The 25,058-nt window shown below is 39.5% G+C and overlaps 2 protein-coding genes across 3 annotated transcripts in view; one reads left to right on the forward strand and one right to left on the reverse strand.

Moving 5' to 3' along the window:
* The first annotated feature begins 3,661 nt into the window (after positions 1–3,661).
* On the forward strand, positions 3,662–4,722 carry si:dkey-221l4.11 (claudin-23). Its single transcript, XM_036593699.1, has 2 exons — positions 3,662–3,910; positions 4,285–4,722. Exons 1-2 carry the CDS (start codon positions 3,662–3,664, stop codon positions 4,720–4,722), a joined length of 687 nt encoding a protein of 228 aa, XP_036449592.1.
* A 6,906-nt stretch (positions 4,723–11,628) lies between these two features.
* cnksr1 (connector enhancer of kinase suppressor of Ras 1) overlaps positions 11,629–25,058 on the reverse strand; it is a 56,065-nt gene continuing 42,635 nt past the window's right edge. The window contains exons 11-21 of one of the 2 annotated variants that reach the window (XM_036592921.1): positions 23,260–23,375; positions 22,148–22,263; positions 20,513–20,546; positions 18,444–18,619; positions 17,601–17,674; positions 16,816–16,887; positions 15,272–15,345; positions 14,567–14,640; positions 14,315–14,414; positions 13,823–14,001; positions 11,629–13,524 (exon numbers count right to left, since the gene is read on the reverse strand). In XM_036592921.1, coding sequence (XP_036448814.1) covers positions 13,216–13,524; positions 13,823–14,001; positions 14,315–14,414; positions 14,567–14,640; positions 15,272–15,345; positions 16,816–16,887; positions 17,601–17,674; positions 18,444–18,619; positions 20,513–20,546; positions 22,148–22,263; positions 23,260–23,375 — 1,324 coding nt within the window. In that variant the 3' untranslated portion in view covers positions 11,629–13,215. Of the gene's footprint in view, positions 13,525–13,822; positions 14,002–14,314; positions 14,418–14,566; positions 14,641–15,271; positions 15,346–16,815; positions 16,888–17,600; positions 17,675–18,443; positions 18,620–20,512; positions 20,547–22,147; positions 22,264–23,259; positions 23,376–25,058 lie in introns of both variants that reach the window. The other variant, XM_036592920.1, reaches the window with a different exon arrangement.

Raw genomic sequence — 25,058 nt, forward strand, 5'->3', positions numbered from 1 at the left:
AAACACCCTGTACTCTCTGATAAAATGGTACTGTATGTGCTGTAAAATCCATAGATTCCTCTCAATGTTTTCATCACTGCACTGAAACTGACAGGACACGTTTTATGATGTAACCCAAGCAGACACCATGATCTAATAACTGTATGCATGAAAACATTAGAATGTGTGCAGATTAATATCCTGTGTAGCTCTTTAACCCAGTGTGTTTGTTTTTGCGTTGCCATGGCGCCATGTGGCTGCACTTCAGGGTTTGGTAATTAACTGGCCTCTTTATTAGAAACACCAACCCTCTGCTTCCACTGACTGGCCACTTTATCAGAAACACCTACCTTTTACTTCCACTCACTGGCCACTTTATTAGAAACACCTATTTTGTGCTTCCACTAACTGACCACTTTATTAGAAATGCATACCTTGTATGTCCATTAACTGGCCACTTTATTAGAAACACCTACCTTGTGCTTCCACTCACTGGCCACTTTATTAGAAACACCCTGTACTCTCTGATAAAATGGTACTGTATGTGCTGTAAAATCCATAGATTCCTCTCAATGTTTTCATCACTGCACTGAACTGACAGGACACGTTTTATGACGGAACCCAAGCAGACACCATGATCTAATAACTGTATGCATGAAAACATTAGAATGTGTGTAGATTAATATCCTGTGTAGCTCTTTAACCCAGTGTGTTTGTTTTTGCGTTGCCATGGCGCCATGTGGCTGCACTTCAGGGTTTGGTAGTCAACGCTCTGTGTTGGCTGTGCTGATGTGCTAACGTACCATCGGTGACAAGGTGACGAAACTTTAATATGCTGTTTTAATAATGGAAATGTAACACTGTCACATGAATCCACCTAACCCCACCTGATCCTAACCTCAGAAACCGAAGGTCAGCTTTAGCCTTGTTTATTTTTTTCTAGTTAAAGCTGAAGTTCAAGTAGTTGCTTTGGAAGAAAAGTACTTTTCCTCATGGACAGCAGACTAATCAATCACAACAGGTAATCACTCACCTTCAGTTTCTCAAAGAAATCTGCAGACACACCTCCAAAGTTCAGTCTTAGAAGTTGGTTGATCATTTTCTAAAGTAATCAAACACATTCAGTGATGTTAAGGCCTGGACTCTGGGGTGGTCAGTCCATCGTTCAGCTTCTTTGTTTGATGTGTCTCCTTTTCTCAGTGAGGTCTTCTTGACAGCTACACATCCTTTCAGACCCACAGCGCTGAGTTGTCTTCTCACAGTGGAAGGATGGACAGAAACACCTGTGGATGTTTTCAGATCTGGAGCAGCTTGATTTTCTCCTCTCTCTCAAAGATGAAAGCTTTAAGTGCTGTTTATCTGATGGGGGCAGTGTTTGGTGTCGACCAGGTCTTCCAGGTGGTTGTTAGGAGCCCCATTTTCTCTGTAGCTTCTAATAATGAACGCTTTGACTTTTTCCTTCCTTATGCAAGTGGATTGTTTTGTATCTAATATCCTCAGAAATATCTCCTGAAATATTAATAGTTTTCACTGAATGGATGTTTTGACTGTAAATTGAACAAATATAGGTCTCTGACTTTTACTGTAAATTAATAGTATTATTAATTTTTAGTGCATATGTGTGTTTTATATAGATGACTGATGAGAGATGTTTATCTGTCTCTATTCTGAGGTGTCCTTCTTCCTTTCCATCTGTAAAGAACTTAGAGGTTATGAAGGACGTTCCAAACATCATTTCCCATCTCCTGATTTCTTTCACTTAGCAGCCCACCCTTGCTGCCCTTGGCTCCAAGCTGAGCGAGGCTCACTCATTTGCTTGCAAGAATGTGTGTCTGTGTCCAACGTCAGATTGTTTTGTCTTCGTCTCTACGGGACGCAACCTGTTTCAGAATTCAGACGGCACGCTGATGCACATGCTCCCTCCCTGTATTGACCAACATCAAGGTCAGTCCTGAAAGCTGACCTCACTAATAAATCCCCAAGAAACAAGGACGTACAAACACAGAGCCGAACCCTCTAAATGTGTCAGCAAGCCGAAGGATGGTCCAGGTTGCCGTCTCTTAGCAACAGGCAGACGTTCAGCTCCACTCTGCCGGTTGCCAGGGGCAACAGGGGATGCTTGGAGCCATTCTGTGTGTGAGCTCGGAGCCGAGACAGACCGATGGAGTCAGACACACATACACACAACAGTAACTCGCACTCGTCCTGACGCCAAGGAGATCGAATAATTCTCTCTCAAGTGTTTGAAGAAGCTCATCTGGACTGGGATCGCCTTGGTGCAGGAAACATCTGGAGTCATCTCTCCAAGGACTGCGAGTGATCATCTCCTGATCTTCGAGGGTTCTGTTGCTTCTGATTTCGTTTAGCCTGAATGGCAGGACGCTAAACTCGTGATATCCTTTTTTAGCTCAACACAGCTTTTCTTAGAAAACTACGTTACTCACGGTTGCTCCTAAGATCCAAGAATTCAAAGAGTGGGATGCTAAAATAATCTTCTTTTTAGATCGATGTTCATTTTCCAGGGAACTAGGTTACCTTCTGAACTGCGGGACGCTGAAAGGATCCATCCTCCATTATCATATGAAGAGCAGAAATCCAACACTCTGAGCTCAAATTTCCTTTTTTGAGGAAGTACATTATCATCTAAAGACTTGGCACTACATCACCCATCTGTTTGAAGAGCATCATAACCTTTCCAGCTTAACGTTCCTTCTCCAGGAAACTCCATTACCATCAAAACAGCAGGATACTGCAGTCGTGATAACCTTTCAAAGCAACTCTATTTCCAAGGAACTACATTAACCACTTCTATGAGGAGCTGCATATCGATCCTCCATTAGAGCAGGATCTGTAAATCCCAACAATTGTTCTAGAAAATCACTCATCTGAAAAGCAGGGAAATCGGAATAATTGCTCTTCTAGGGACAGTCTTTGTTCTAAGGAACCACCTGTCTAAACAGCAGGACACTTAAACCCAAAGAACCAATTGATCATCCTTTTTCCATATTAAGTCACTCTCAAAATAACCTTTTTTAGCTGGACATTCCTCTTCTATGGGTCTACAGTATCCACCCTTCTGGACAGTGGACACTATTGAGAAGTCCATATTACTGTATTGAGGGAACTACCTATCTGCATGAAGAGCAAGTACACTTCCTAGAAACTACATTTTCAGCCTGACCAAAACAGTTATATTACAGCCCTCTGTTAGGAGCAGGACAAAATAGATCACCCTCCTCAGCCCTTTTCCAGGGAACCACATCACCTTCCAAAGAGTCGCATGCTGAAATTAGCTCAACATCGGCTTTTCAAGGAAACCACATTACCATCTCTAATGACCGTATAAGAAGCAGGACGCTCAGCGTCATTTCCGAAGGAACTTTACAACTCACTCTTGTTCTTAAGGCCACAAAGTAGAGAGCCGAAATCATTTTAAGCTCAGCTTTTCAGGGGAACTACATCTCCTTCCTCCTATTCTATACACCGATCAAGAGGCTCAAATCTACTCAAAAAGCGATTATTATGCTTTGCTATTAGATTACAACCCATGATATTTAAGAGAGTAACCATTTTTCGGGGAACTACATTACCGTCTTTTACTGACCTCCAAATATCAACGCACTGAAATCCAAATAACAGTTTGAGCTCAACACTCCTTTTCTGGAAAACTACGTTTCCCACAATGCACACCCCAGCATCTATGGTGACAGGCATCGTCTTTGCCCCGCTGGGATTGGTGCTGGTGTTCACAGCGGCCATCACACCTCAGTGGAGGGAGGGGCAAGCCCGGCTAGGCGGAGTCGGGAGAGCTGTGGGTGGAGCCAAAGGGGCAGAGCTCCTTCTCCTTCGCTCAGATGGCCTGTGGGAAAGCTGCCTGCAGGTGGCGCACTCTGAGCTCAGAGAGTGCTGGCCAGTGTCTGGACCGTACCAGGTGAGGACTACTGTCATATTAATAATTGCTGTTATTTTATTCAATAGTATCTAATATACTGTCCAGATAAGAAGGAGTGTTTTCAAGGTTTTAAGATTAAATGATACATAATACTAAATTGATCTCTTTGGTGATTTTTTTTGTCATTATAGTACTAAAACCTCACTAATTTTGAAATATGATTCACGGATAATTGTTTTACTACAACTTCATTCTTGATTTAATACAACTTTTATTTAGACCCATATTAGAATAATTTCATCCATTTATTTATAACCAAACTGATTATGAATTAATTAAAAATACTGATTAGAGACTTTTGAACAAACGTTTACTGTTATTATCATTAACATTATCGTTATTATTACTCCCAGCGTGATGCCCGTGTCCGAGCGGCCCAGGGCCTGGTCCTGTCCTCCCTCTTCCTGTGTGGAGCCGGGATCGTACTGGCCAGCATCGGTCTGCGCTGCTGGACGGAGACTCCCCTCAGAAACGTCGCAGGTGCTGGCGGCCTGCTGGTGGCGCTGGGGGGCGTGCTGGGCCTGGCAGCTCTGGGCGTATATACTCATCACCTGCAGGAGCTTGGAGTGGAGCTGGCCTCAACAATGTCCGAATTCCGGGGGCTAAACGTCCACAAGCTGCCCAGCCTGACTCTGCGGCCAGCTGGGTCGCTCTATTTCGGCTGGGTGGGGGCGTGGGTGCAGGTGCTCGGGGGGGTGGCACTGCTGTTTGGGTTCAGACGCCCACAGTGCCCATCCTGCCCCAAACGGGCAGACACAGAGAGGGCAGAGGTGTACGAGGTGAGCTACTAGACACAGCTTTGGAGAAAAACTGCGTTCCAAACAGGGCAGGAGCTGCAAATTCCTGATTTTTGACCACAAAGCATTCCGGAAAACATACCAGGAGATAATGCCGTGCTGGATCCTGGAAGAAAAACAACAAATTTGATCAGGTTTTTGTAACAAATCTAGACTGAAATATCACAGAACACAGGTTTTCTGATCACAACAGTAGCCACATGTAGCCTAATGTCAACATGCAGTCATATGCAAATATAAGTTTGGGCACCCCTGGTCAAATTATTCATTAGAAATATTTGTGTTCATTTTCTAAGTGAAAATAAAACACACCTCCTCTACAGAGACACACTTCTGCACATTTTTAATACACAATTACTGTTTATTTGCTGAATTTGACATATTGGGGAAAATTTAGGACATTAAATGTGGCCTGTGCAAAAGTTATGGCACATTTTATATTTCATGTTTTTGTTTTACAGTATATGAAACTTAGCAAATAAAAAGAAATTGTGCATAAAAATTTGCAATGGGGGTGCTCAAACTTTTGCATACGACTGCAACAACGACTAGCTCGCTACGTAATATACAAGAATTACAGTTCCTTTAGTTCAGTCAACTCTTCCACATGTTTGCACTGTTTATGTTTATTTATGTTTAGGTTATGTATTCAGTATTCGACTTGCACCGTCTCTACATATAGACGAAGAAAATGGTTGGCTTAGTGATCAAACCCACACATAAAAGGCCGTATTGTCCTGCCACGGAGGAGATCTGAATCAACCATGAATTTTAATACCTTTAAATTGTCTTAAAACAAGTGTTTACCACTAACGATATGGCTTGACATCATATCGCCGCCTCTCTGCAAACTATTATATGTTGTGGTTGTTGAATTCTGGCTGGAACACTGGGTAGCATCCCACTGGTGGCAAGTTGGATATTCTGGCGTTCCGATTTGTCTGGAATGCAGCAAAAGGAACTTTTGGATGTATCATCAGAGGAAAAATGGACTCTTCCCACCGACTGTACTACAGAGGGCTAAATGCTAAAGGCTAATTAATTCAGTTTCATTTATGTAGGGCTTTCTACAACATATGTTGTCCCAAAGCAGCTTGTCCAAAAATGTGAGCGCCCTCTAATGAGGTAGGGCAGGAAAACATCTCTAAGAGCATGAGGACGAACCACTGAGAGGGACCAAGACTCAAAAGGAGACCCCGTCCTCCTCTGGGCTGCACCAGAAGCGATGGATGTTCAATGATGTGTTAATGAAGACAGAGCAAAGTTTGCTGCAGACACAAAATTGACAGGTGGATAGAACACCTGCTCATTTGGATGTAGTTAAGGTACCTGACATTATATTAACGCTAAGGATCCTAATGGGCCTATATTTAAAGCTTTTTACAGTAATATTTTTCAAATGTCATCTGTTGCCTCTTGCACTGGACTGTTTTTCAATTTTCATTGATTCTGATGAGCCTCTTTTCAAATGGCAGTGATCTCTTTGTTGGTTTGCAATAATTATTTCTTTTTAATATATTAAGTTATTAACACATTAACCCTCTGGGGTCTGAGGTCATTCTCTCGATTTGTTCATATCTTCTTAAATTCTCCTTTAAAGGGTCTCCATATAACATGCTACTCAAAATCTCAGATTATCTTCATCAATACTTTCCAAAACCACTGCAGCAACTTCAGCAGCTGTAAACTCTCTGCACGCCATTTCACACGTGTCTCTGATGTGGACTGAATGAAGAATGAAGGGTTTCTGGCGTGATGGTCAGTCCTTAGTGATTTCCTGAGTGTGAGAGGCAGATGACATGCATCTCAGCCCCTCTTCATAGGCTTATAACTCTGGATGTGATTCACATACGATCTCGTGATTAGATGGAATGGAAAGGGCGACTTTACAGATTCAGGAAATGTTTGAACTGGATTTCTGTGCTGGATCATCACAAAGTTAAAGACACAGATATAGAGACAGAGAATTTGACATGCAGGCAGGTTTGTGGACCCCAGGTGGTTAAAGAGTGATCAGACCTATTTAGAGGAAAACAATATGACACGTAAAAAGTTTGACAATAAAACATTTTCTTCATAGGAACAGCCGGGAATGCCTGGAAAAACCTGAATTTGTGTGAACAAAGCCTTCAGTTTTCACAAATATTTACTGTAATATTATCGTATTATTTTCCTCTATATAAACTGCTCAGGCAGTAATATGTTCAGTTATTGCAAACCTAAGAAAGCATGATCACTTCTATCTACAAAGCGAGGGGTCAAAAGATTAGATCTGGGCAGTGCATATGAGCAAAAAAACACTGATCCTAGATTTATTGCCGCATTTTTAGCAAGGCTGAACAATGCGGCCTGCTTTGTGTTTATGTAGCTTCTTGTTTTTATACCATCGCTGCCCACTTTTGCCAGTGACAGTAGCTGTAACATGCTGGGAGGTAGCACACAGATGAATGTCAATTAATAACAGTGTTCGTTTTCAATTGTTTCCGCCAAGCTCCGCCCACAAATGCGTTCTTTCATAGCTACTGTTGTGAGTAGAGGTGGGTAATCCAGGTCCAAAAAGTAAAAACCCTCCCCAGGATTTTGTTCCAACTGCTTGACTTCTCTAATTTGCTCAAACCAGCAGCAAAGGTGTTCAGGCAGTTGAAACAAAATCCTGGGGAGGGTTTTTACTTTTTGGATCTGGATTACCCACCTCTAGTTGTGCTTTACAGAGCCCTGGTAAAAAATCCCCTTCAAGCAAATTAGAAACTGTAGAACAGACTCAGTTTCTATCACAATACCTACATTTAGAGCCAGTTATTCATTCAACCTAATGAGAAACTGCGGAACAGACTCAGTTTATATCACAATACCTACATTTAGAGCTGATTATTCATTCAACCTAATGAGAAACTGCGGAACAGACTCAGTTTATATCACAATACCTACATTTAGAGCCGATTATTCATTCAACCTAATGAGAAACTGTAGAACAGACTCAGTTTATATCACAATAGCTACATTTCTACTATAGGGTTTCTCATTAGGTTTAATGGGATTTTTACCAGTGTTCTCTAAAGCTTGTCAAAACTCACAACAGTCACTATGGAGGAACGCATTGTGGGCGGAGCCTGGAGAGGGGAATTTCAATCTAAAGTGAGGGCTGCAAAATCAAAGCTGCTTTTATTTCTGATTGTCTAATTCATTAATGTTTTATTATTGTTATTATAGAGTCCAACTGTGACATGGAGCTAAAGCTGCTTGCTTAGTGGTGATGTGCTTTTGTACTGAGGCTATTTTTCTTATTCTGAAAGCCTTTTACTTGTGTTCATTGTGAAGAGTGTTTGATTTGTCAGACGCTATCAACATGCAAAGCTTACAGGGTATTAATTAACCCATTTAATCCCAAACTTTCTACAGCTATGTAAGTGCAAGAATTACTATAAGTTTTAATATAAAAATCAATATAACTGTTATTCTTGGCCATAGCTGTGTCTTGTGGGGAACTACAGAGCCAGAAATTAGGCCCAATTGGACAAGAAACAAATTTAACTACAATCATTTTAACTTATTAATAATAGACCCTTTAAAGATTAATTCCACCAAATGTTGTGGTTATATCTGTATTATAACATGTTTATTACTTTTTGTAAAGTTTTGATGCAGATATTCTCAGGTGCATGCTTGAAGTTAATGACTCTTGTCATGTGACTAATTGCCATCATCCTCATAACCAAATTCATATGAAATCAAAGCGACCTGTTGTTTGCTTTTTAAGAAATTATCAAAGGAATAAATGGGTTAATAACATAACTACATGAAGAAATACATATAAAACTGCTACTGAGTATGCTCAAATAAAGTCATGTGCTTTTGCTTGGTTCAAATGTGTATCAAATCTGCATTTAGTAAATATAATAATACAAATGTGCATTTCAGTGACTTATTTCTGACTAATTATGTTGATTATATTAGTTTATTGTATTGATGCACACATTTGAATCAGGTAAACTGAAAGCTGTATTTGTTTCAGAACAGTAACAGTTCATATGGCAGTATGATTGTGTGGTGTAAACAGTGTTTTTCTCTGCTAGAAAAGAAGCACCTGAAATACTAACAAACTCACCGACGCGTTCAATGTGTAAATAGATTCTCTTTGAAAATAAGGGTAACACTTTTTATGAATGTCATGTTTTTTAAGCATCTATACAGATATTCATAACATGTTATAATGCATTCATAAAGCATTATAAACATGGTTATAAATATTTATAAAAATGGATTACACTGAATTACACTTTATAGCCATGTCTTTTATACATTATCAATTGTTAACATAATGCATTAAAAGTAATGTTAATAACATGTTATACTTGATAGTAGAGTGCTGTCACTGTAATTTGTTCCCTCACTGGTTCTAACGTCAAGTGCTAGAAACCTTCACTCTGTAACCCAAGTACACTACACTACAGTAATGCTAATTTCTGCTAGCATTCTATTGGATATGCAGTGTTAAGTGCCAAGCTAACGGTGGTGTACATTGACCTTCCCACATTGGGTAAAACACTGATGGCAGCACTAGTTTAAAATCTGACATTTGAAGCCTGTAATGTGCTTTATTGTGTATGTTTTAGTGTTTCAGTAAATTCTTCAGTAAATACTTCAACTTGAAGCCTCACTCTCAACACTGGAGAAGGCTTTAGTTCAGTATGCTTCACTTTACTTAGAGTGGACAAATACAGCTTATGAGCTCTTATAATTTATTATGAGCAGCACTTCTAATGCATTATGTTAACAATTCATAATGCATAATAAACATGGCTACAACGTGTAATGTATTTTTATAAATATTTATAGCCATGTTTATGATGCCTTATGAATGCATTATAGCAGGTCATGAATGTGTTTATAGATGCTTACAAATGTGACTTTCATAGAAAGTGTTACTTTCTATGAATAGAATAAGATATGTATGGCTCTCATAAAGGGAAGACTGTTTATCTGTTTAAAAAAACAAGAAGGTAAGTAATGCATAAATATGTATTTTTGTTAAAAAGTGCTGCATCTCTTCTCTGTCATATCAGTGTGTTACAATGAATAACAACGCTAAACAAAATAAAATCAAATAAAAGAACACTGGTTTATTCGTGTGTGTATGCTGATATTAAAAATAACAGTGAAATATCTACCTGTTCAGCCTACAGCAGTTTTGCCCCGCCCATTCAGCCTACAGCCTGTGAGGGAACTTTTAGAGGTGGATGTCTGGTTCCTATCACCACCACTCTGAATGATTCTTAGTAGGTTTCTCTAGAATAGAGCATGAAGATGACTGTGGCACTTTTAGGCTGCAGTTTGAGTAGCTAGTGTAAATAAAAGGCCTGTTTTTGTATTGTAACAGCTGCAGATCCAGCAACACTCGGAGGAAAAATGTATGTATTTGCTTTGTAACAGTTTTGTTTACCACAGGGTGAGACAGCAGCTATATTAGAGAATGACATTCACTTTTCACATAGAGAAAAATGGCCTAGACCTGGAATTCCTTATATGGGCATGACACCGACAACAGAACAAGGCATCACCCCAGAGGCCTATCGTTCTGTATGTGACTGTATGTACCTGCGCTGCTCCTGAGGCCTGAATGGATTATTTGTTGATTTGTCTGATGCGCTTCAGCACGTTAGTCAGCTGACCAAAACAGGCACTGATTGCTTTTATAGTGTAGCAGCTGTTTATTGTAATTCAGCTCCTCTCCTCTGTAATTTTCAGTAGCTGTGCCTGATACACACACAAGAAACAAACACTTACCCGTGCTGTCTGAGGGCTGTAAACGCTTGAGAAAAGCGTCCACTTGGTCACGCGCCAATCAGAACGCCATCTGGACGTCGAGTTGAAGTTCAATCTGCCACTCGAGTGTTTCCATTAATCACTCGCTCTGAAGGACAGTCATGTGGGTGAAGGCTTACATGTGCTGCAGCAGCATGGAGAGATTTGATTACAGAGACTGAACCATTACCACCAATCACAACGTGATTTAGTAGACCTGTTATTACCATTGGCTGAAATTAGACACATCAGTTGTACCAAAGAAACAAAAACAGAACATTTTTCACTGACAAGACCGTAGACCAAAGTCCTGACAGCACTGGAAATTACAGTACTGTGCAAACGTCAGATACCACCCTTAATATATTTCAGGCATTTAATGTTTAATATGAAATGGTTGATTGTGGAGATGTCTTTACAGTGGTGGTGATAGGAACCAGGGGTCGCCATGACTACAACACAAATATAGACATTTTGTTTACTATCCAAAACCACCACTGAACCTACACATGTGTTCTGAGTTTATATGGAATGTTGATGATGGGAAAATAGTGGAAAGCCTGAAATAGTAAGTTTTCTTTGGGGACTATTTTGCCTCACATCACCCTGCATATTATGTATCCCTCCACCATGAATGGTTTCTAAGGCCAAAAATCTTCTCAAACTATCGTAAAACAGTGTCTCAGACATCAGGTAGTGAATTCATAACCATTTCATGTAATAACTTTCTGTGAGGGAGCCTTTCAGACCCACAGTGCTGAGTCGTCTTCTCACAGTGGAAGGATGGACAGAAACACCTGTGGATGATTTCAGATCTGGAGCAGCTTGATTTTCTCCTCTCTCTCAGAGATGAAAGCTTTAAGTGCTGTTTATCTAATGGGGGCAGATTTGGTCTCTACTAGGTCTTCCAGGTGGTTGTTAGGAGTCACATTTTCTCTGTAGCTTTTCATCAGTTTTTGAACTCCAGTTTTAGAAACTCCTATTTTTTTCACTTTGACTGTTCTCCTTCATTATGCAAGTTAATGAATTTTGCTTTATGCTGTAGACTTCCAAATTTAACATTTAAAAAAAAATAAATAAATAAAATCAGATCTGGTGTTTATTATCAGAGAGGCATTTTATTTACAGTAAAGTGAGCGTGGTAACACTTTCATTTGTAGCATACACTATATTTCAGCGTTCCTCCATTCTCTATAAATCATACTTTTGTTCTGCATAATCAGTGAAAAGTCCATCGGGACACGTCATCTATATTTAAACCTTTTTCCCATCATTGCACATATTAACAACATGCAGTACAAACATGACAAGTTCAAATAGATATAATTTCTAAAATATTCTTTAAAAAGATTACATGTAAAATGTCAAAGGCCTTACTAATGTCCAGTAGGTGCTTTCGGGTGACTTTGTTCTTTTTTAAAAATATATATTTATTATAGACAGTCCATCATAGAGTAAAAAAACTCTGTTTCAGGAAGAGCTCAGATGATGATGTCAGACACTCATATCCAGCTCCTTAGAAAGTCTGTAGAATTTTCAGTAGAAACACAGCCAGTGTAGTCGACTCCAACAAAATTTGAATCCTTTATTTATTTCCTTTTTTCAAATGTGTTTTTTCATAGCTACTGTTGCTATGTTGGACAAGCTTACAGAACGCTGATAAAAATCCCATTCAACCTTTATATCACAATACCTACATTTATTATATCATAGTACTTACATTTAGAGTCAGTTATTCATTCAGTCTAATGAGAAACTGTAGAACAGACTGTTTATATCGCAATACCTACATTTAGAGTCAGTTATTCATTCAACCTAATGGGAAACTATAGAACACAACCCAGTTTACATCATATAACTTGCTCTAAATGTAGGAATTGTGATATAAACTGAGTCTATTCTACAGTTTCTCATTAGATTTAATGTGAGCCCTATAGAGCTTGTCCAACATAGCAACAGTAGGTATGAAAGAACACATTGTGGGGGGAGCATAGAGAGGACAATTCTCCCAATCAGGTATGAGGTCCAGTGTTGTATTTGGAGTCTGCCTCGTGTCCACTAAGCACTTCTCTGGTTCACATTCAAGACAGAGTGAGATAAGCAGGTCAAGCTGGTAACATGAAGACTTGGATTTCTCTCCAGTGAAGACAATATGGCTTATAAAGGTCTGTTCATTTTGTGTATGACTGAAAGCGCGGCCATAAAATCTGAGTAAAGGTCCATCACTGCACAGCACAATGGCAAAGACTCATCCCACATTCATCCTCATAAGTCCAGTGCTATTTATATGCAAAATTTCAGGCATATTTTCAAATATAAATGTACAAATACATTACAAAAGTTGGCCAGTGCAGCGATGGACCTCACTGACTGGTGGGTTACCTGGTCTTTGGAGTTCCACTTGAGTAAAAAAATACGTATATATGAATAAATCAAATGGAACTCATTCAAAATGAGCCACTCCGACTGGCTAGCTTAGCAAGCTAACTTTAAAAATATTATTAATGTTGCTTAGCAACACTCATCAAGTTTTTTTCATAAGAACAAGGTGTTAAATAGAAACATTCGACACCAGTTCCAACCAGGCTCTGAACGAACGCTGTGATTGGTCAGAGTCTGGGATTGCTCCATAAATAAGAGGTCTAAAGTGACCCCAGTGACCAGCAGCGCTTGTGTTCGATGAGCTCAGATGTAGAAGTAATTATCGGAGGAGTTGCTTTCTGCTCGTCCGTCGGAGTTTTCCGGCCGGGGTTCTCCGTTGCCAGGCAGCTCGGCGTCCACCAGCTGCTCTCCATCGCTCAGGCTCAGACTGCAGGCCTCGCTAGCCGTCTTCTCTGCAGTCGTTTCTACGTGTTTTTTTCTTTTTTCAGCGGCAAGCTTCTCGATCTCTTGGTGCAGCTCCTCATTCCGCTGCTTCCACTGACGGAACTTCACCGGCGTCAGCTCAGAATCTTCCAGAAGCTTATTAAGGAGTACAAGCTCCGCCTCCTTTGCCTGGGAGACACAAAGCAGAAGACTCGATGATTCATGTAAAAGCATTGCCTGGCCACTTTATCAGAAACCCCTTTACCTCACTGGTGTACTGTTAGCTAATTAAGTGGCCAGTGATTGGAAGCACAAGATGGGTGTTTCTAATAAAGTGGCCAGTGAGTGGAAGCACAAGGTACGTGTTTCTAATAAAGTGACCGTCATATATAATGATAGTGATTATCTCAAAATTTTAAAAGGTCACAGTGTAGTTGTCATGTATTTCGAGTGTGTGTGTGTGTGTGTGTGTGTGTGTGTGTGTCACCTTGAGTGTGCTCTGCAGCGCGCGGAGTGTGTGGATCTTCTCGTTGATGACGGGGTTTTTGTTTCGGCGGATAAACGACCTCCTGAGCTGATCATGAGTGATCGGCTGATTCTGACCAATCAGAGACACTCCTCCCTCTTTCAGCTTATTAAACAGCTCACCCATCTCATCGTCACCTCCTGAAAGAGAGAGAGAGAGAGAGAGAGAGAGAGAGAGAAAGAGATGATCAATTCTGGATTTTTCTAGCATTTTTCTGATCTCTAATTAATTAATGCCTAATTAAATCATCATATTGAAGCAGCTTCTGATTTGAACTATAATCAAACTGTGTCATTTAATCAAAAGACACAAAATCAAATGACAGCAGACACTAACATTTCTTAAACATACAGCTAAAGATACACACAAACAAATGTAACGAATCTGTTATCGACGCTGAATCTTATCTGTACATTAAATCTGACTGCATTTCTCTGCTCAGCCTAAATGTACCTGCAGCTTTAGTGCCCCCTGCTGGTGAAGCGGTCACTGCAGCGCCTCCTGCTGGTTTGTTCTTCCTCCCCAATGTTCGAGGGAGTGTGTTGCACTGGGCCTTCTATTCCAAACAGAAAGAACACAGATATCACCTTTTATATTTTAACTCATGTCTGTGTGCCTCAGTGTTTTTTAAGATATTGTATTTGTGGGGACTTTTTTCTGTAACACAGCATGAAGCTGCGTGTTTGTGTCTAAGAGCCTCCTCACCGTAGACACTTTCTTCTTTAGAGTTCGGGGCGAGTTTGATCCATCCTCCTCCGAGTCCGTCTCACTGTAACACTCTGTTAAAACACACAAACCAATCAGAAAACAGCACCGTCACAAATAAACCATGAATCAGCTTTAATCAGGAATTTCAGGAATTTTTTCCTGCGTAATTAAGTGGTTAAGATGTAAACTGAGTCGTTTAGAGTGGTTTGGTGTGAAATACTTCGTTAAAGAGAAACTTACGGAGTCTGAAGTGTTCACAGTGGTGGTGATAGGAACCAGACGTCCACTTTTTAAAGCTCCCTCACAGAAAATGATTACATGAAATGGTTATGAATTCACTACCTGATGTCTGAGACACTGTTTTATGATAGTTTTGAGAACTTAAAGTCCATTCATGGTGGAGGGATCCATGCAGAGTGCTGTGAGGCAAAATAGTCCCCTAAGAAAATGTATTATTTTCAGATTTATCACTATTTTACCATCATCAACATTCCATATAAAAACTCAGAAGACACGTGTAGGTTCACTGGTGGTTTTGGATAATAAATAAAATGTGTATATTTGTGTTGTAGTCATGGCAACCCCTGGTTCCTATCACCACCACTGTAAAGAAATCTGACTGAATTTTGAAGAAATTCTGAAAAATTGGTGGAACTCCCCTTGAATCATAAGAGTGCATGGTGTACAAACAGATCCACTCACCAGCCTCACTGTCTGGAGGGTGCTGCTGCAGCTTTTTGTATTTTTGAATGGCTGTGATCAGACAGTTGATCCACCTGATGGAGACAGAAACAGTCAGACGAACACAAACATCTTCAGCTGCTAAGTGTTTATATTTTTATTGTTTAATAATTTTAGATATTAATTTCTGTTTCTTTTATTTTTAACTTCTATTTCTTTTATTTGTCTAGACTGCTAATATCATTCTGATGACAACAGAGTTCTTTCACTTTGCTTGTTATTTGTGGTTCTGTGTACCAGGCTTATTAAAAAATACACGAAAATATTATTATTACCAAAAATTACTAATAAACTATTCTTAATTACACTCTTACAAAACAGTCTTTCTTCAAAGGTTCTCTAGTAAAGGGAATTGCTCTTTTTAGAACCATGAGTTCTACGTTCTTAAAGATGGGTCCTCAAGCATTCTTTAGGGAATAGTTATATTTAGAACTATGAGATCCACATTCTTAAAAAAGATGGTTCTACAAGGGTTCTTTAGTATATTGAATTGTTTTATTACTATGAGTGCTGCATTCTCAAAAAAGATGCTCCTCAATGTTTTTTTGTAAAGAGAGTGGTTCTTTATAGAACCATGAACACTCAAAGAACCATTTGCAAGCTTAAATGGTTCTTTGCATGGTGAAATTGCTCTTCAGATAGTAGAGCACCAAAATTATTACGATATCAAGCTTGTATACAATAGCAGAACCCTTTATATATAGATATATATATGTATATATTTATATAGAATCAGTTTCAAAAAGGTTCTATACAAAACCATACACAACACATTCTCCATCAATCTGAAGAACCACATTTAAGCAAACAGAATCGTTCCCTTTACTAAAGAACCTCTGAAGAACCATCTTTTTAAACTGTTTTATTACTAATAACCATTAATATGTGTTGTTGTTTGTAACTATTAAACAATATTAGCATTTGTTAGCATTTAATAGTATTTCTATTGTGTTCAATTAGCATTTTAGAATATAAAGTATTCAATCACAGTAAATTTGATGAGGCTGCATCAGTTTTATTATAATTTGATTATTTCAGTTATGGGTTCAGTGTTTCAGGCACTGATTAACTGTGGAATAAACAAGCTTCCCACAACCACATGACATCATGTGGTCACTATTTAGTGCATTACTGCAGCTTAGTGGTGTTGAAAGAGCTTATGGAAAGTGAGCTTATGACATATAATTACAGTGACCGCTGGTTACAACACACTGTGACCATGTAGAGAGAGAAAAACAAACATTACCAGAGCACCTCCACAGCCTGACCACAAAAACCCCAGAATTAAGGAGGCCAAATTCAAGTGGAATTTGAATGTCACACAATGGGCGCAGTTACAGGACACAGCCAGCAGGGGTCACTGTTTACCTTCATTCAGGTGTAGAACAATTCAGGTTTTGTTTATTTCTCTCTGTGGAGTCTGAATCCCCACAGGAAGATGAAAGCATGAACATTAAGTGGTTGTTAAAATGTTTGGTTTTTTTGTTTATGTGTGTGAAACTCACTTGCTCATGTCAGTAACGTTGTCGGCAGCGAAGAAGAAGTTCTGGAAACGGGGATGGGACATTTTGAAGACGCTGGAGAGAGAGAGAGAGAGAGAGAGAGAGAGAGAGAGAGAGAGAGAGAGAGAGAAAGAGAGAAGGAGAGAGAGAAAGGGAGGGGGAGAGAGTGCAAGAGAGAGATAGAGAAAAAGAGGGGGAGAGAGAGAAAAAGAGAGAGGTAAGAGAGAGAGAGTGAGAGAGAGAGAGATAAAGATCGAGAGAAAGAGAGAGAGAGAGATTGAGAGAAAGAGAGAAAAAGAGAGAGGGGACAGAGAAATAAGAAAGAGAGAGCAAGAGAGAGAGAGCAAGAGAAAAAGAGAGAGGGGGAGAGAGAGATATATAAGAAAGAGAGAGAGAAAGGGAGGGGGGAGAGAGAGAGCGAGAGAGAGAAAGTAAGAGGGGAGAGAGAGAGATATAAGAAAGAGAGAGAGAGAAAGGGAGGGCAGAGAGAGAGAGAGAGAGAGAGAGAGAGAGAAATTGAGAAATATAAGAGAGAGAGAGAAAGAGAGGGGGGAAGAGTGTGAGGAGAGAGAGAGAAAAAAGAGTGTGAGGAGAGAGAGAGAGAGAGAAAGAGAGAGGAGAAGAGAGAGGAAGAGAGAGAGAGAGTGAGGATAGAGCCAGAGAAAGAGAGAGGGAGATTAATTTTAATGGTAACATTAATCTGAAGGCCGAAGTGTGTGTGGCTAAATTGGAATCATCAATCACTGCAGTGTGTGTGTGTGTGTGTGTGTGTGTGTGTGGGGACTTACTACTTCCTCTTGTGTTCTCCTGCGCTCTCTATGCTGTAGCTGCCGATCTTCACCATGCCCACCGCTTTCTCCTCCTACAAACAGAGAAACACAGGGGGCTTCATTTAGATCCCCACAGGAGTAACACACAGGAGGACAGTACAGGGATAAAAACTACAGTAGAAAACCTCCTGACAGCTTACACATGTCCATACTTTGTCGTACTGTGTGTCAAAAATCACATAAACAAGTCGGGACTGAAGGGCAGAGTTTGTAAGGCTACATAACACCTACATAAGCCTTTCACCACACCTGACACAGACCTATAAAGACTTTATAAAGGCTCATACTAGCTGCGGTGAAATGACACAAACAAAAGACAAAAGCAGGCTTAATGACAGCTGACGCTTGTTGGAATGTTCACTTAAAAATGTTTATGTAGGTTTGTGTCATGAAAGGCTTATGAAGAGCTGGGCAATATGACAATATTTATTGTTATCATTATAAATTTCATCATAATTTGTCACAATAAGCTTTTCTGAGCATATTGGGGATATTGTCAGTACTTAAAAACACTTCCCAACTGCATGAAAAAAATAAATAATTAGTCCTGTTTCTTTGGATTTAGTGCAGCACAGTGTGTGAAATGTTGAACACAAGAAATCAGATTCACAGTTTTTGATAGTATTTTTAAAATGTGGCACTACTTTGTCTGTTCTAACTTATCAGATGTCAGAAAGAATAAACATCATGGCACAATGTGTATCATAAAAAACTTCCTGAAGTACCACGTCTAGCATCATGATGCCTTATGAATTCAGTCCAGTGTTGGGGAGCGGTAGGTGCGAGTGTGTATGGACTGACCTGTTGGCTGGTGTACCAGTATATCGTCACTCCCTTCAGAACGAACCAGAGTCTCTGCCACTTCTGAGTCACAAACACACTTGTCTCTTTCCTTTTCTTCCACAGCCATCCGTCACAGTCCGGCCGGCCCAGCTCACGGCACGACACTCGCCTACGGCTCATCGCTGTCCGTGTGCCTGAGGGGTCAGGGTCACACAGCAACAACGAATGTAAATAGTGTGATAGTCTGCATAGCAGGCACATCCTACACTATAATATGATCTGTTTTAAGGAATTTGCTCAGTCTCTTCTATAAAAAACAAGTTTTTAAAGTCTGCTCTTTCCCTAAGACTAGTCTATTTAGCTAGCTAGCTTATATAGCTAATGCTGAGTGAAGAGAGATATTTACTTTACTATTTTTGCCATGATAACAGTCCTGCAGAGAAATAAATTGTGAACCATAAAAAATAAGTTGAAGACAATCATATTAGAGCTGCCGATTTAGTGCCTTTGGGATCAAATATGACTAAACATAATCAGAGATTTAACAAAAAGTGAATGTGAATGTGAGACGGTATGGCTAACAAACCACCAACAGAAGAACAAAATGGCTAACAATCCACCATCAGGAGAATATAAAGGCTAAAATCCACCAACAGGAGAACATAATGGCTAACAATGCACCAGTAGGACAAAATGGCTAACAATCCACCAACAGGAGAATATAAGGGCTAAAATCCACCATCAGGAGGACAAAATGGCTAACAATGCACCAGTAGGACAAAATGGCTAACAATCCACCAACAGGAGAATATAAGGGCTAAAATCCACCATCAGGAGGACAAAATGGTTAACAATCCACCAACAGGAGAATATAAGGGCTAAAATCCACCATCAGGAGGACAAAATGGCTAACAATCTACCAACAGGAGAACATAAAGGCTAAAATCCACCAACAGGAGAACATAATGGCTAACGATGCACCAGTAGGACAAAATGGCTAACAATCCACCAACAGGAGAATATAAGGGCTAAAATCCACCATCAGGAGGACAAAATGGTTAACAATCTACCAACAGGAGAACATAAGGGTTAAAATCCACCAACAGGAGAACATAATGGCTAACAATGCACCAGTAGGACAAAATGGCTAACAATCCACCAACAGGAGAATATAAGGGCTAACAATCCACCAACAAGAGAACATAAGGGCTAAAATCCACCAACAAGAGAACATAAAGGCTAAAATCCACCAACAAGAGAACATAATGGCTAACAATCTACCAACAGGAGAACATAAGGGCTAAAATCCACCAATAGGAGAACATAATGGCTAAAATCCACCAATATGAGAACATAATGGATAAAATCCACCAATATGAGAATATAATGGCTAAAACCCACAAATAGGAGAACATAATAGCTAAAATCCACTAAAATCCACTAATATAAGAACATAATGGCTAAAATCCACCAATATGAGAAAATGATGTCTAAAATCCACTAAAATCCACCAATATGAGGATATAACGGCTGAAATCCACCAATAGGAGAACAAAATTGATAAAATTCACTAATACAAAAACATAATAAATAAAATCCACTAATACGAGAACATAATGAATAAGTCTACCAACAGGAGAACATAATGGCTAAAATCCTCCGACAGGAGAACAGCACTGCTCAGCATTTCTCAATGTTTTTTTTCCAAAAACTTTGGTCTTTGTGAAAGTCAGACTTCTAAAGATAGCTGCACACAAAATCCCCTTCCCTAAACCTCCACAGGGCTCAGAACTGTGTTCAGCTGAAGATTCAAAATTATCATGTATGACCATGAACATAATGGCAGATACACCATTTCCTGAGATTATTGTGGATGTGATCAGAAAGAGATGACATAAAGAAATGCATCACTACACACACCATTCAAATGAGTTGTAACAAAAAAATTCTCCCATTAAAAAAGAAATCTAGTACACCAACAGTAAATGTCTTCCCTGACGTAGGTTAAATTTTTTGCTGTTATAAACTGAGCACACTCTTTTCAGACTGCTCTGTTTCTTGCTTTAGCTGACAGAGCCAGGTCGTACCTTTGGTGGAGCTTTTTTTGTTCTCCTTCTCCTCCTGCAGGCGAAAGAGAGAACTGTCAGCAGAATGAAATCCAACTTTTAGCCAAAAAAGTGTTGCGTGTGTAAACACTGACCCATTTCCAAAAAAGTTAGGATGCTGTGCAAAATGTAAATAAAGACAAAATGCAATGATGTGCAAATCATTTAAAGACTATACTTAATTGAAAATAGTACAAAGACAACATATCAAATGTTGAAACTGAGGAATTTTATTGTTTTTTGAAAAATATTTGCCCATTTTGAATTTGATGCCAGCAACATGTTCTAAAAAAGTTGGGGGCAACAAAAGACTGCTAAAGTTGTGTATTGCTAAAAAAAACACACCTGGTGGTTGATTGACAATGGGTCAGTAACATGACTGGGTATAAAATGAGCATCCCAGAGAGTCTTTCAGAAGTAAAGATGAGGAGGGGTTCACCACTCTGTAAAAGACTGTGTAGGCAAATAGTGCAACAATTCAAGAATAACGTTTCCCAACATGATACAGCAAAGAACTTTTGCTTTTCATCACCTATGGTACATAATAACATTACAAGATTCAGAGAATCCCGAGAAATGTCTGTATGCAAGGGACAAGACCGAAAACTAGTATTTGCTGGCTGTGATCTGTGGGCCCTCAGGCGGCACTGCATTAAAAGCAGACATGATTCTCCAGTGGAAATCACTGCATGGGCTCAGAAACACTTCTGAAAACCACTGTCTGTGAAAACAGTTCCGTCACTGCATCCACAAATGCAAATTAAAACTCTAAAAAGCAAAGAAGAAACTACATAAACAGGACCCAGAAACGCTGCCACCTTTTCTGGGCCCGAGATCATTTAAAATGAAGTGGAGTAAGTGTCCTGTGGTCCGACTAATCAACATTTGAAATTCTTTTCCTCCAGGCTAAAGACCACTCAGCTTGTTATCAGCGCACAGTTCAAAAGCCAGTATTCATGATGGTATAGGGTTGCATTAGTGTACATGGGATGGGTGATGTGCACATCTGTGAAGGCAACATTAATGCTGAACCATATATACATGTTTTGGCAACATATGCTGCCATCCAGACAACGACTTTTTCAGGGAAGGCCTTGCTTATTTCTGCAATGCCAGTGCCAAACCTCATGCTGCATGTATTACAACAGCATTGCTCTGTATTAAATAAGTCCGGGTGATAAACTGGCCTGCCTGAAGTCCAGACCTGTCACCACTGAAAACATTTGGCGCATTATGAAATGAAAAACACGACAAAAGAGACCCCAAAATATTGAGCAGGTGAAATCCTATATCAAACAAGAACGAGAAAACATATCACTTTCTTCACTAACATATCACTTTCACTAACTTTTTTGGAATGTTTTTTTGGCATCAAATTCAAACTGGGCATCTATTTTACAAAAAACAATAAAATTTCTCAGTTTCAACACTTGATATGTTGTCTTTGTAGTATTTTCCTTTAAAAATATGGTTAACATGATTTGCATATCATTGCATTCTATTTTTATTTACATTCTGCACAGCATCCCAACTTTTTTGGAAATGGGGATGTAAATAATTTCTGTTTCATTTTTTAAGTATTAGCTTCTGATTTCTGGCTGCATGTGCAAAGCTCACCACATTGCCCACCATCTCGGGGCAGGAGCCAACCCTGGCCCGGTTGGAGTCCAGGCTGAGGGGGGATGGACTTCTCTCCACAGTGAGCACACTGTGCTCTAACACTGAATCAGAGCCTGGGACACCAGAGAGAGACAGCAGAGCTAAAGCATGTAGACACTCAGCGATGTTTGCTATATTAATGCTGTTTGGTGCCCCCTACCTACCACATCACTAAAACTGTAGCCTAATTACCTAGCTAGCTAACACAGCTGACTTTGCTGCATGAAGACACATATATACATTATTACTGGTGCCAAAACAACACTGTAAACTGTTACAGATGAAAATTATGAATTATAAAAAAAAAGTTAAAAACAATTGTGTTAGATATTTTGGAACGTGAGGTAGTGTGGCTAAAAATCCGTCAATACTAGAACATAAACGGCTAATTTCCACTGAAAGGAAAACGACACAGCTAAAATTCCACCAACAAGAGAATGACATGACTAAAATTCACCAATTGTAGAATGGCGTTGTTAAAAATCCAATAGTAGCAAACAGCAAGACTAAGAATCCATCAGTGTGAGGCTAAGCTAAAAATTCACCAATAGGAGAACAGAACGGCTAAAAACCACCAATAGAAGAAGCACAGGGCTAAAAATCCAGGAATAAGAAAATGTTACAGGCAGAAATGCACTTATAGGGGTTTGGCCTGGCTAAAAATCCAGGTATATGAAAACGGCATGGCCAGAAATGCACCAATAGGAGAAGAAAAGGGTGAAAAATCCACCAACAGGGGACTGTTATAGCTAAAAACCCACCAACAGAAGAACAGAATAGCTAAAACCCACCAATAGAGGAACAGAATGACTAAAATCCCACCAACAGAAGAACAGAATAGCTAAAACCCACCAATAGAAGAACGCAGTACATACAATGCCACTAAGAGAAGAACAGAATGGCTAAAATCCCACCAATAGAAGAACAGAATGGTTAAAAATCTACCAATAAGAGAACACAACAGCTAAAAACCCTCCAATCCACCTCACACAGTGAGGTGATGGTAGATGATCGTAGCTCTCCCGCTACTATCTCCTCTCTCTTTTTCAGTCTGTGCTCTTGATTCTTACCTGCCCCCTGCTGGTGGGCATGTGCAGTGGGGGTCCCATCAAAGCTGTGATCACTTAACAGCTCAGAATCGTCCTGCACTATTGGCTGCGGCCCATCAGGGGGCGACACTGAGACCCTGAAACAGACATTAACAGACATTAACTTAATATGCATCATATATACCAACACATTCAAATGTAAAACTACAAACACCAAAATGCTATAAAACCCACTTTAACATGGATTCACACACACAAACACACACACACACACACACACACATCATGAGCATGACCACATATTATCTCACTTCATCAGTCACTCAGCCACAAAACCCCAGCTTACAGTTTCACCACGTAAACTCCCACCACTGTTAATCTGGCTCACACACTTGGCTACTGAGTTCAAGAACGAAACACGCAGTAATCCGGGCTAATCCCAAAAACTAAGAAAACCACAATGTTCATCTTATCAGCACAACTAGCTTCGAACAATTACATCAACGCACACACAGAACATTAGCACAAACAAAAACGATTAGGGTATGGGCTAATTACAAAAGCAGTTTACAGCCTAATTACAACATTCAACAATGACATCAAACCTACACCAAATATAGTACAATGGGTAATACAGTGTATATTCAATAGCTACATTGTTTAATACAGTGTAAACACCATCAATACTATGAATACACCTACTACAGCATGAACTCCACCAATACCAGCAATACAACATCTACTACAGTTTAAACACCGCCAATAAGAGCAATACAACTCCTACTACATTGTGAACACCACCAATACCAGCAATACAACATCTATTACAGTGTAAAACCTATAAATAACAGCAACACAACGCCTACTACATTGTGAATACTACCAATACCAGCAAGACAATATCTACTAGTGTAAATGACAACAATAACACCAATACAACATCTACTACAGTGTAAACACCGCCAATAACAGCAATACAACATTTACTACAGTGTATACACCATGAAGATTGCCAATACAACATCTACTATAGTGCAAATACCATCAATAACACCAATACAACATCTACTACAGTGTATACACCACCAATAACACCAATACAACAACTGCTACAGTGTAAACACCACCAATAACACCAATACAACATCTACTACAATGTAAACACCACCAATAACACCAATACAACATCTACTACAGTGTAAACACCACCAGTACACCATCTACTACAGTGTAATCACCACTAATAAAATCAAAACACCATCTACTACAGCAATACAACATCTACTACAGTGTAAACACCACCAATACATTTACTACAGTGTAAACACCACCAATAACACCAATACAACATCTACTACAGTGTAAACACCACCAATACATTTACTACAGTGTAAACACCACCAATAACACCAATACAACATCTACTACAATGTAAACACCACCAATAACAGCAATACAACAACTGCTACAGTGTAAACACCACCAATAACACCAATACAACATCTACTACAATGTAAACACCACCAATACAACATCTACTACAGTGTAAACACCACCAATAACACCAATACAACATCTATTACAGTGTAAACACCACCAGTACACCATCTACTACAGTGTAATCACTACTAATAAAATCAAAACACCATCTACTACAGCAATACAACATCTACTACAGTGTAAACACCACCAATACATTTACTACAGTGTAAACACCACCAATAACACCAATACAACATCTACTACAGTGTAAACACCACCAATAACACCAATACAACATCTACTACAGTGTATACACCATCAAGAACGCCAATACAACA

Source organism: Colossoma macropomum, unplaced genomic scaffold, assembly GCF_904425465.1.
Source record: "Colossoma macropomum unplaced genomic scaffold, Colossoma_macropomum, whole genome shotgun sequence".
Lineage (NCBI taxonomy): Eukaryota > Metazoa > Chordata > Actinopteri > Characiformes > Serrasalmidae > Colossoma > Colossoma macropomum.

Coding starts and splice junctions, on each gene's coding strand:
- si:dkey-221l4.11 (XM_036593699.1), top strand. CDS start 3,662: ATGCACACCCCAGCATCTATGGTGACAGGCATCGTCTTTGCCCCGCTG. Junction 3,911..4,284: donor CAGTGTCTGGACCGTACCAG/GTGAGGACTACT, acceptor TATTACTCCCAG/CGTGATGCCCGTGTCCGAGC.